Source organism: Dermacentor variabilis, chromosome 4 (assembly GCF_050947875.1).
Source record: "Dermacentor variabilis isolate Ectoservices chromosome 4, ASM5094787v1, whole genome shotgun sequence".
Taxonomy (NCBI): domain Eukaryota; kingdom Metazoa; phylum Arthropoda; class Arachnida; order Ixodida; family Ixodidae; genus Dermacentor; species Dermacentor variabilis.
The window spans coordinates 195,705,076-195,718,504 of NC_134571.1; the positions used below are offsets into that span (position 1 = coordinate 195,705,076).

Consider the following 13,429-nt stretch of genomic DNA (forward strand, 5'->3'; position numbering starts at 1 on the left):
GAGAAAGTAAAGAAAAAAGCCGCGGTAAGGGCGCTAGGTTGCGCCATATTGTGATCGGGTGCCGAACAGAGGACAGGTAAGGCACGGCAAATGTACAAACCATCTACGGATGTAGCGAAGATCAATAACTTAGTAATAGTCGCCTTCTTCGACACTCATAACAATATATCGATATTGGTTCTTTACCGGCAACGTTTGTTACCGCCGACGTGGAGGTTGCGCCACTGTGTCGTCGTCGTCATACGATCCTTTGGTTGTCATGTTTTTGCCACAAGAAATAATTTCTATTGGTACATCTGGGATTTGAATAAGCGGACTTCGCTCAGAACGTGAGACATCCGCGCAGAATGTTGGTTATAGTACGGCGGCCACCTAAGTGTAGTGAGGCCAGGGGTGGGGGGGCAAAAACAGGTTTGAAGTCTATTGCAAACTTTAACATATTCGACGTATTTGATGTATTTACCCACTTGAATTGTTTATTCTCAAAGACTAAGTTATGATCTTTGATGTCTTACAGCAACACACCTATGCTACCTATAAGACACGCCAGATAGTGGCAGACTCCGCATTAATTTCGGCAACTGGGGGTTGTGTGATCTGCATCGAAAACATGACAAAGGAGCGTTTTTGCGGCCTGCAACCATCATGGTCGGTGTGGACACAAATTCGTCCCTCAACTTCCTATTCAGCAACAATGCCGGCATCGACGGCATCAATTCCAAAATGCTTAAGAACACCGCGCACATCTCTAGTGTATTTTTGTGTCATATCTTTCAGCAATCATTATCATCTGGAGTGGTGCCGCAAGACTGGAAAATAGGTAAGATAATTCCAGTACCAAAAAAAGGATCATCATCATCGTGCCACAATTACCGTCCAATTTCCCTCATCAGTGTTTGTTCTAAACTAATGGAGCATATAATTTATTTTCATATTATAAACTTCCTAACATCCGCTAATTTCTTTAATCCAAATCAACACGGTTTTCAGAAAGGCATGTCCTGCGAGACTCAACTAGCCCTATTCGTTAATGACATCAGCTCGCATCTTGATCAAAACATACCCATAGACGCCCTCTTCCTAGATTTCCAAAAAGCTTTCGACAAGGTTCCTCATGAACGGCTCTTTCTAAAACTACCATGTCTTAATCATAACCCTCGTGTTCTCCAATGGATACGCAACTTTCTCACTAACCGTCAACAGTTCGTTTACGCTAACCAATGCTCGTCTACCTTATCACCCGTTATCTCTGGCGTGCCACAAGGCACAGTCCTGGGACCACTACTCTTCTTAATATACATTAACGACTTACCTATAGGCTGTTCTTCCAAAATTCGTTTATTTGCCGATGACTGTGTAATCTATCGTCCTATTACTAACGACGCTGATTCTCGCGCCCTCCAGTCCGACCTTAACGTCATTGAAACTTGGTGTAACAATTGGCTAATGTCCCTCAACGTCAAAAAAACATCACTACTTACTTTCCATCGTCGCCAATCATTTATGTCAGCTAATTACACTATCGCCGGTTCGGAAATATGTGCTGTGACTTCATATAAATACCTAGGCGTTAACTTGTCCAATAACCTCAGTTGGTCCTCACACATTTGCAACATTAGCAATGATGCCAATCGTGTACTAAGCTACCTGCGCCGTAATCTACGTCTTGTCCCGCACTCAGTAAAACTACTCGCATACTTAACAATCGTTCGACCCAAACTAGAATACGCATGCTCAGTATGGGACCCACACCAATCTAACCTGGCAACAGCACTAGAATCCATACAGAATCGTGCAGCAAGGTTCATTCATTCTGACTACTCTTACCACACTAGCGTTACTAAACTTAAATCATCTCTGAAACTTCCAACCCTCGAGCTGCGCCGCAAAACAGCAAGACTGTGCCTCTTCTACAAATTTTATCACTCACTACTTCATCAGACCGACATCACGCCTGCGCATCGCACTTCATCCCGTCATGGCCATTCAAAGGCTGTTTATCCCCCTCCAGCTCGCACCTCCGCTCATCTTAACTCTTTCTTCATTCAAACAGCGAAAGACTGGAATCATCTACCTTCTGAAGCGGTGCACCACTCCAGTCATTCATCGTTCAAGGCATTTATTGAAAATATTATGTAAATATGCCCACCCCTCATGTAAAACCCCAAATGGGGTATTTGAGGTACCAATAAATAAATAAATAAATAAATAAAAAACTCCAAAACGACTGAGCCTCAAGTCAGGTTTTCACAGCCGCACAGCAGGTATAGCTTAGTGCGACCAAGCAACTGTACGGACTCCTAAACATCTGTTTCATAACTTTGAATTGGTCAGTGACCACAGCTTCTTTATCAAATGATATAGCTAGTAAGTGGAATGTCAAGAACGGATATGTAGAAGCTGCTTAGGAAATCATGCACCTTACCAGTTCTGTTGTCAGAGTACTGCGCTATGTCTTCCAGGCCAAATGGTGGTATTGCAGCAGCCACATCCGTGCTGACAGGCAGACCCATTATTACAGCTACATGGTCCTGCAGGTTGCGCCCAACTGGGAGGTCTGCAATCACTGGTATCTGGGAACATCGTTGCGGCGACTATAGCATTAACAGTTCTCAATAGGCGCGGGATTTAGAACAGTAGAGGAAGTTGCTGCAAGGGGCCAATAAGAGGAGTGTTCTAGTCGGAGTTGCAAAGGTTACATTACAAGGAAGCGCGTCCAACAGTTTATTCATTTACTTATATATTTATTTGTTTATTTATTTACTTTAAGGCCCGGAGGCACTACAGAAAAGAGTGGGGTGAACATAACAAACAATTTGTGCAAATAACATTGGATTTTGGAAAAGGCATGTTGAATGGCTTTCTTAAGTTAGTAGTGTCTGTGATGGCGGCGATGGCAGTCGGAAGATGGTTCCATTCCGTGTTTGTTCTAGGAATGAAAGAATCACTGTAAAGATTAGCCTTACATGACAGCACACCTACTTTAAAGCAATGGTGTGATCGAGATGAAACATAAAACGGCTGTGTGAGAAGCTGTTTTTTTAATACGCGGTTAAAGTGGAAAATTTTATGAAATAGCGAAAGGCGAGCGCATCTTCTACGGGATGAAAGATCGGGTAAGTTTATGGTATTTTTCATTGCAGTAACGCTGGAATGACGCAAGAAATTTGATAAAATGAATCTAGCTGCATGGTTTTGGGTTGATTCGAGGGCAAGTGTTAGAGTGGTTTGGGCGGGATCCCATATGGCGCATGCGTATTCGAGCTTTGATCGTACCAATGTTCGGTAATGAATTACTTTAAGGGATGAAGGCGCAGACGAAAAATTACGACGCAGGTATCCAAGCATGCGGTTAGCATTATTGCAGGCGTACTCAATGTGGATGTGCAATGAGAGGTTATTTGTGATATGAACACCGAGATACTTGTATGAGTCTACAGGTGTTAGCTGGTTACTATTAAGAAAGTACAGGCGCGTGTCACTGCATATTGAACGGCGGGAAATTTGCATAGCTTTACATTTGGTTACGATAAGTTGCATTAGCCATTTACTGCACCAGAGAGACACATTATTCATATCGTTTTGTTGAAGTTTGCTTGCATCAGCTGGATTAGTAATTAGGCATCAACAAGTTAGGCAGCAACGGCTATCAGCAGGTGACTAATGTAAGTTCACAGATTACCTAAGTCGTCACGTGGTAGTTACGGTTAAGAAGGCAGCAAAACTGTGATTAACGAAACTAGCGCTTTATTGGGCTAACTTGTGCCCTCAAAAACAGGCCCTCAAAGAAGAACGGTAGCGGCGAACACACTCGGCGATCGTCGAAAATCTGATCAGCGGGTCAAGCGCGTCCGCTTTCATACATCAGTCGTCGAATGTTTCAGATTAATCGCTGGGACCCACGTGTCTTCTACAAAGTTCTACACGATTCGCGTCACGCATACAAGCAATCAGATTAAACAATGTTCGGTGACAGACAGCGAATGGAACCATCGATAACATTCCAGAAACTTCCGATACATCCAGGCGCCTCCGGAGCTGTGCGATAACATTTGTTAGGTGATGAACCGTGGTTGTCCGATAAAGATAAACATGTACATGTGGCAATATGATGTTATTGCACTGTACACACGTGCATTTGTCCCATACAATGAATCGAGGGTTCCTATACAACCGTAAACAGTGATGCACTTTGAAAGCGTTGTGTTTGTCACCGATACTTGCATGCTATTGTAGTTCAAATGGAGCATAATAAACCAGATTGTAATCACGTCTAACCGTTTTGCTTTAGCCATTCTGCTGTATTTAATGTCGTTCACCAATCCATGCCCTCTTTTACTCTGGCCCAGTAACGGCAAACCTTGAGCACATCCATTGAAAGGAGCCCAGGGCACGTCAGCCAGTCTGCCTGCACCACATCCCATGTCTTTCCCTGCCTCATTGCAGAAATATAATACAATTCAGCATACCTGCTTGTGCCATCATGTCTGCTTTGATAGGTGTGGGCGCTTGCAGCTAGGCGGTCCATTTCTCTGCGTCCCCTAAGTGTCCCTCAGGCACTTTGTCAGCTACCCACTTGGACTATGCTTTACATTCCGAATCAAATAAACAGAGCCACCAGCCGCACATGTACACTGATACCTGCTCGCTTCAACCGCATGACGGTTGCATCAACCATGGCAAAAACGCAACTGTTTAAGGCTTCTGGCGTTACGACGTCAAAAGCTGCGAAACTCAGAAGTAAACTCGGTGACCTCTACTTGTTCAATGTGCCAACTTCAATACCGACTTCCAATGTGCTTCACTTCTTCAATCCTTCAAAAGAATTTAGCAACAATGCTACTCAGCTCCGTCTTTAAAATGGGCGCATTTGCTCTTTCAACAGGGCTGGCACTAGCAGCAGTCAATGATTCTCACTACCCTTTATCAGATTATAGGTACTCACCACTACGTGAAAGGAATGCCTATGAATGCATTTTTTTATGTGTTCAGATAAACGATAGAATAACACTGAATTGCGCAGACATGACTGCTAAATGGTACCACGCAATACACCGTTTGCCAATTGCAATTTGAAGAAATGATTGTGCGAGAGACTTGTTTTTTTTATTGTCACACGCGGAGACTCATTAGAAGAGTGAATATGGGTATTATCAAAATCTGCTGCGCATACTCGCCACTTAGTTGCAACTGTGGCCGCCAAACATGCGACCATGACATGGCGCATCCCTTCTGTGCTGCTCGCTGTGGCGAAATGTGGCTTTCACCAAAGATTATCTTCACAAGGGTCATCCCTCATATGTATGGCTGACAGGGATTTAGGTTATGTCTGCGGCCTCATGGATAGCACTGACTGTGAATTGTGCTCCTTTCTAGATTTTACTAAGACGTATGATTTTTCGAACAAATAAGGAAGACCAGACGATATACAAGTGTCCGTAATTATGATAATTGAGTGACATCCTTCCTACTGATTGGCGCAGAAGACAATGAAGGCAAACCTTGTCAATGCGAGCGTCCCTGACTGCTTGATGCTCTTTTCACCTGTAGATTTGTTATCCTGGTCTCTCCTTCTATCCTATCTACAGCGAAGCTGTATACGGCTACCCGATTCGTCCATCCGTCCGTTCGTCCGTCCATCCGTTCGTCTGTCGCCTCTACGCCGAAAATTCCTCCGGCGTAACCCAATGCGCATGCGCGAAAAAGAGAGCCAAAGAGAGGCGCGCGATTGGCTGCGCCAATAGTGAGGTCGTTGCTCTCTGTCGCAGCCTAGCGCGTGCGCAGCAATTTCTCGGCGGATCTGCATACCGAGCATCTAGCAACCTACCAAGCCGTCACTTATTGAACAGTCGGGATTAATCCAGTGATAAATAACGGCGCCGCAAGTTTCAGCTTTGCTGGTTAACCATGTGTGCGGAGTGCTTGGGTGGTGATCTTTATTTCCCTGTTACCCTCAACCACTTTGGGGCAGCTAACTGGGAGCCCTGGAAATGGCGTTTCGGCCTTTCCTCTTTTATTATCTTCCTGCCTAGAGATTTGCCTCTCATGCCCCATTTAGACCTGCTCATACTACCATCCCTGAAGAACGTAATTTAACTGCAAGGGTGGCTAATAACTAGAAACTGTCCTTGCTCTATCCGTCCGTTTCCCTTTTAAAGAAATGGAAATGTATATTTGAGTAATTATAATTATTTGCCAATAACCTTTTATAGTAGTTACATTGCGCTTCATGTTGCAATTTGTGAAATCTAGCTGCTGACGTTTAACGTTGTATCCATTTGAATGACTTCTGAGGATGACAGCACTTTCGAAATATCCGTTCCCAAAGTTTGTGACAGAGTACATTGGTGTTCCAGTAACTTCTGAGTTTCAATGACCACAAATGCGTTTTGTCGAAAAAGTAAGGAGCCCAACGGTGCATATTTACAATAAGTTTAAGTATGCTGATCTCAAGACCGGTTCAATCCTAAAAATTCCTTCTAAGTACCTGTGCCTTCTGAAATCACTCTCTTCTATTCGTGCATATCTCTATGCGCGCTTAAGTAACTATATGAAAACCTAATTATAGATAACTTGTCAACCCTTTACTGCACCTTGTTGCATATATGCAACATACTGATAAACGGCTATAGAAACAAAAGCTAAGTGTAGTTGGTTCTTCCTATACACGCTGTTGCATTTCTGCAACAATAGTTTGAAAAACACGCCTTGTTTTGCTGCCCTATGTGCTCATTCTGCTCATCTTCTGACAAAAAAATATGGTGGACGCTGTTTGCACCAGCACGCAGCTATGCAGGCAAGTTTTGCCAGTTATAAATGCCTTTCTCAACGGAATAAATTGTGGAAAAAAATGTTAAGCTGTGTAACACATCCTTCCAATCGTGTAGATGCCAAAAAAACATTATTTTCTCGCAATAGTTTGTTTTTCCTGAAAGAAATTTTCTACGTCGCCAATTTGCAACAACGTCCTCACTGGGTTTGTTTCTTGTTCTCAAAGTAGAAATGAATCCTAAACGCTTTCATGGCCGAGGATTTCCGTCAGATAGCGAAGACAGCAAACTTTTCGGGAGTGACGACGACCCCGAGTGTGTGTCTGTTTTGATTCATCGTGTGTGCAGTGTGTTGCATGGTGGAATGCCCGAAATTCTTTATCAGGGTGTGGGCGCACGCACGGTGCCGTTTCGCATCGTTATTGCTTCACCATTATGTCTGCGCTCCAGTGTTCTAATTTTAGGTTACAACGCGAAGACATCGTGCATAGTGTTTCCGTCTTCTTTCAATATGCAGAGGCACCCTGTTTTCTATATCTGCATTTCGCGTTCTTTACATGTTCAGCCTGATCTCAAAAAGCTAAATGACGGCACAGGCGAGTCGAGGGCATGCTCCCACGAGGATGAAGGTACAGCAAATGACACAGCACCTGACCAGCGCCCTACACAAGCTAAGAAAAGGATAATTTGGAAGAAGGCGAATTTAATGAGAGATCCTCAGACAGCTCACTTCTCCGGGCAAATTGAACTCCCAGAGCACATTTCACAACTAGACACCATTCCAATACTTCAAGTTTCTCTTCCCCAGCTCACTGATTTCACTAATTGCAGATCAGAGTAATTTGTATGCGCTCCAGAAACACGCGAGTCAATCCCTTTGTACCACCGCAGAAGATATGGAAGTGTTTATTGGCACGTGCATGTGGATATTGGCGACTCATTTGAGGAACTCAAGGTGGTACTGGAGTGCAGAAACCAGGGTTAGCCAAGTGGCTGACAACGTCCCTGTGGGTCAGTTTGAAAAATGAAGCATAACATCCGCTTCATTGACAATAGTACTCTCGGCCCAAAGGACGCTCCAGGAAGAAATCGGCTTGCGAAGGTGCGTCCTCTCGTTGATACCATCAATGTGCTGTTGACGCTTGTGCCTCTTGAAGAGCAGCTATTTATTGAAGAACAGTTCATACCCTTCAAAGGCAGAAGCTCCCTCAAGCAGTACTGTCCCAAGATGCCAAAAAATTGGTTACAATGTTTCAAGCTCTCCGGTGTGAGCGGCTTCTCCTATAAATTGGAGGTGTATACCGGACAGGAGAACTCGGCGCAAAGACTTTCAGGAGTGCCTGACTGTGGAGCGAGTGGAAATGTTCGCTTGAGTAGAATGATTCCAAGAGGCGTACACCACGAAGTGTACTTCGACAACTATCTGAACTGCCCAAGTTTGCAGCTGCACCTAGAAAAAGACTCTGTACACTGCATTGGTACCGTGCGGATAAACCGGGTCCCTGGTGTGAGCCTGCCTAGCGAGCAGGAAATGAAAAAAAAGAAGAGGACATTTTAAAGAGAAGGTTGCACTTGTGGATGGAATTGAACTGTCATGTACAAGGTGGCAAGATACCCGAGCAGTGAATTTGCTCGCCCCTTCGTTGGAACACAGCCTGCTACAAGTGCATCAAGGTATAATCGTAAAAAAAAAAGAGCGGAGTGAGATACCATGCCCTGCAGTTATCACCATCTACAACAAGCACATGGGAGGCGTCGACCTTTTGGACTCCCTCACCTCCATTTACCGTCCCTACCTGAGGTCGAAGAGATATTTTCTTGCTTTTCTGCACATCCTTGACTTGACGGCTGTAAATGCTTGGTTGCTTTACAAGAGGAACGTCATGAACAAACGGGATCAGTACGCAGAAAGGCTACTTCCGTTGGCTGAGTTCAATATGGACCTGGCTGCATCACTCTGCAGGGCTGGGAAGACGGCGCTGAAAAAGTGAGGAAGGCCTAGCAATGAGTCACTAGAATAAGCCTCTGAGGAGAAGAAAAAAAAGGGGTCATCAGCTCTAACTGAGGCTGTCAGGCTAGATTAGGTATTATTTCTCATCTATGGAGCTTTTTCTCAGTGCTCATTATTTTCATTTCCTTCCTCAGGTTGGTCACTGGGTTCTTTGGAGCAAGAAGCGGCAGCGCTGCAAGCTTGCTGGCTGCACAGGAATCTGCATGAGCTACTGCTTTAAGTGTGGAATGCATATCGGTTCCACAAACAAGAGCAATTGCTTTTTTGTATACCACACTACAAAATGAGTGCACCGTTTCACACTATTTACTGATTACTTATGGTATAGAACAAAACTTTTTTAGCAAGAAAGTGAAATGGCTTTCCATTGTACCATGTGTTCCCCCTTGCTGATTGTCATGTAAATAAATGTTAGTTTGAATTGCAATAAGCCAGGCTTCCCTCAACTTTTTCTTTATGTGCGCGTTGTTGCAAATATGCAACTTACTCTATTTCTGCCAATACAAACTGTAAAAGTTCACTAAAGATATTTTTTGTTGGTACACCTATTGTTACGGTTCCTTGCAACAACATGAATTATTTTATGGCAAACGAAAAAGTTGTGCAGTAAAAGGTTAACTAGTCGATTATGCATGACAATCTCTAATGTGAGCATTGTGCGCCTACTCGTCTATTCCAGCTCAATAAATACATTTGAGCTAAATGCTACACAAGATTTTTAATAAATATGTTAACGTTAAAATAAGAAATCGGTATATTTTGACAATGTGAAAAACTTACGTGTTCTTTCTCATTAAGCCTTCGTATTGGGTGTTTTTTATCGTAGGCTGTAGTGTCATGGAAAATTTACCGCTTGTAGCTAGTATAGACGCGTTACATTTTCTTAAGTTTGTAAGTACCCGGACCATGCATAACTTCTTAACGACGAAGATCTCTTTCTGAGAAGCCCACATGGGTTTCTTCTGTAGTTCCCTGCTACTACGGGGCTGGTGAAGCTTTCTGCACCACGCGGATTTTAGAACAACTAATTTCACAAGGTGGTCTCCAATTTCTCATAAGGCCAGCAGCACTATGATGAATAAACCATTAATATATGGTGTCTCCTCGGCCTGCCTTCAATTTAGAGCAGGTATTCTTTTTATCTAGCGGCGGCGACGAAAGGACGAATCCTAACCTACTGTCTGCACTCTTTGCAGATATCGGCATATCATCGTGAAAGGTGGAAATCCCGTCTGTCTTCAGCTGCATGCCTGCTGTTCAGGAGTAGCATCAATTGCTCAATTGTGCTGCTGTGGCGTTACCATTATCAGGACCGGAACGGAGCTGCCGAAACCGCCATCTACCCGAGCCCACTCCAGTTTCAGGATTCTTATCTAGTCTGTTCTGGAGGCGTTGCCTTTTTGGAACCGGCTTCACTCAGGCAGCAGCGGCGGCGACGAAAGGACGCATCCTAACCTACAGTCTGCACTCTTTGCAGGTTGGTCGACGTTTATATTGCATGTTGTATGCATCACTACGTCCGTCGCTGCTGCTGCTGAGTTTTTTATTGGGCGTGGTAATCAAACCAGCGTTTCTTTTTGAAGTTATTGGAACTTTGTGCCTCTTTGTGCACATAACACTACCCTTGTGAAATCTTATTTCATGTGTCTGAAACCATGGCGGATAAGAACTCTGGTGGCATAGGCAATGATGCAGAGGCCCTGGCTGAGAAGCAACCAAACAGCATAAAAGAGGTCGTTAGGTTTAGGCTGATCTACTGGGGAGACTCGATATCTTTTCAACTGAAGTGAAAGGTGAAATTTCTAAGGTCGCTTTCTCGAACACTAAGATATTTACTGAACTTGGAGGTGTTCGAGATGCTATTGCCTTCATGAACGAGAACTTTGAGCACTTTAGGACTGACGTGGCGGCTTTCCGCAAAGAAATAGGTGCGGTAAAAGCTGAGAGTGAGCAGTGCCGCAATGAAAATCTAGAACAGCGGAGAGACCTGAGGGAAGCTAGGCGAGAGATTGTTGAGCTGAAGCAATACAGTAGAAATATGAATATCGAACTACAAGGTCTTCCGCAAACCCAGAATGAAGACTTGCGGAAAACTGTTGCAAACATTGCTAAACGCTTTGCAACTGATGTCACAGAACAAGACATTGACATTGCGCATAGCGTATTGTCGAAAGATAAAAAGAAATCTAATGTGGTCGTCCAATTCCTCACTAGAGCTGCGCGAGACAAGCTGCTGTCTGCCGCAAAGGAGGCTAAATTAGACAGCAGCTGTCTTGGTTTTGACAAGAATAACGCCGTTTATATAAATGAGTACAGGCGCCCAAATCTTTAACTGGCGTGCGCCAGCGGTGACTTTTCTGTGCGTCAGCGCCGTATGACGGGGCGAGGCTGGAAACAGCCTAGCAGACGATGGGCCTAGCTGAGTGCGCTTTGTCGGCATGCGCTTTGCCTCACACTGTTTCTAGCCTCGCCCCGTCATACGGCGCTGACGCATGGAAAAGTCGCCGCTCGCGCACGCCAGTTAAAGATTTGGGCGCCTGTACCTCTGCATGGAATTGAAGATCCTGCTCAGTAAAGCACAGCAAGCAAGGCGTGAAAGGGAATGGAAATATGTATGGGTATCACAGGGCAAGATTTTCATGAGGAAACAAACGGTACCCCCCTTTTATATATAACTACTGATGCCGATATGACTAAAGTAGTCAAGCCTAGTGCCATCATTAGTATAATTTTTGTGGGAACAATGGCGGAGCGTTCCAGTGCCCCTGAATTGAACTCGTATGTAGGCGACGATCATATGCAGTTGCTGACGTTTCTTCATATTAATATGCAATCAGCTCGTTGAAAAGCAGAAAATTTTCTTTCACTTCTTCATGAGTCCAACTTCTTGTTCTCCGTTATTATGAGGACGGAAACTTGGTACCGTAGTGATACAGACGTGTTTCGCATTGACGGATATAATGTTGTATACCAAAATAGAAAATCAAAAATTGGCGGCGGTGTATGCATACATGTAAAGGCCGGATTTGTGTACGAATATGTAGAAGATTTGTCTCTGTGTACAGAGGACATTGAAGCGTTAACCTTAAAGTATCATATTTATATGTTTGTAGTGATGTACAGGCCACGTGATGGGAATATTGATTCATTTATACAATATTTAGAAAATCTATTTTCCGTTGTCAATGAGCTTAATTATAGATTGATTCTCGGAGGAGACATTAACAATGATTTGTTGAGCAATACACCTAAACAAATGAGGTTTTCAGACTCTCTTGCTTCCTTTTTTCAAGAAACGTAATCACTATGCCAACGCATGTTACCGATAGCAGTTCTACTTTGACAGACTTGTTCATTACGAATAGTACAAATAGTAAAATACAGGCAGTCGTCCTTGATGCCCCAATAAGCGATCATTTGCCCATATATTTAGTCTTTGACAACATAACTAATAAGAGGAGTAAAACATTTCCTGCAGCTTATTTTCAACAAATAAATCCACGAACCTTATCCGCTTTCAGAGACAAAATTAGCACAATAAATTAGAATACCGTTCCATCTTCCTCCCCCTCTGATTTCGCTTATGATACTTTTATTGATGCCCTATGTTGTGTGTATAAAACATTTCACTTACAAGCTGTAAGCGCCCGCCTCGGTCACTTACAGAGACCGAGGCGGGCGCGCGAACCTTGGATTTCTTCAGCAATACTTAATATGATAAAAGAAAAAAATTGGTTATATCGAGCATTTCTGATAAAGCGAGACCCGGATAAATTCAAAGCTATCAAGGCATACAGAAACAAACTCACTAACATACAGAAACAAGCCAAACGTAATTATTACTTCATGATTTTTGACGGTGTCATTGATTCCATCAAATCTGGAACAGACTAAATTCTATCATATCGGCTAGACAAGTTACTAACGATATTTATGAGCTCTCAATCAACAATGAATTATACAAAGGTGCAGTTCTAGCAAACAAGTTCAATGAGTATTTTACCTCATTGGTTGGCAGTACTCGAAATTGTGATTCATTAGATTATTTGCCTCCCCGACTAACTGATTCATTGTTTGCGAATCCCACAGACGCGCAGGAGGTCATCAGTGTTTTTCGCAACTTCAAAATGAGTAAAAGTGAAGACATAGATGGTTTAAAATTAGAACCTATAATATTTATCTTGGATCTTAGATGTGTCTGCTTAGTTCACATATATAATCTCGTGTTTGCCACAGGAGTGTTTCCCCAAAGAATGAAAACCGCTAAGGTAACGGTTATATATAAGGGCGGACACAAAGGCATTTTAGGTAATTATAGACCCATATCAATTTTGCCGGTTTTTTCTACGGGGTGCGAAAAACTTATTTTCATTCGACTGTCTTAAGTTTTTTAATAGACATAGGGTCATTACGTCGTCACAATCCGGCTTTCAGTCAGGCCTGTCTACAGAAAGTCCCTTACTTTACCAAAAGGAATTGATTCTAAGGAATGTGGAAGCAAAAAAACTTACCCTAGGAATATTCCTAGATTTCTCCAAGGCATTTGACAGGATAAATCATGCTACATTGTTAGAAAAACTTCAGTATTATGGAGTTCGTGGTGTTATTTTAACTTTAATCAAAAGCTATTTATCTAATTGGCAACAAT

General features: G+C 43.2%; 1 protein-coding gene and 1 pseudogene across 1 annotated transcript in view; one reads left to right on the forward strand and one right to left on the reverse strand.

Moving 5' to 3' along the window:
• LOC142580034 (L-sorbose 1-dehydrogenase-like) overlaps positions 1–13,429 on the reverse strand; it is a 61,283-nt gene that overhangs the window by 16,796 nt on the left and 31,058 nt on the right. The window contains exon 7 of the mRNA XM_075690772.1: positions 2,426–2,573. Coding sequence (XP_075546887.1) covers positions 2,426–2,573 — 148 coding nt within the window. The remainder of the gene's footprint in view (positions 1–2,425; positions 2,574–13,429) is intronic.
• LOC142580035 (uncharacterized) lies at positions 8,516–9,085 on the forward strand (annotated as a pseudogene).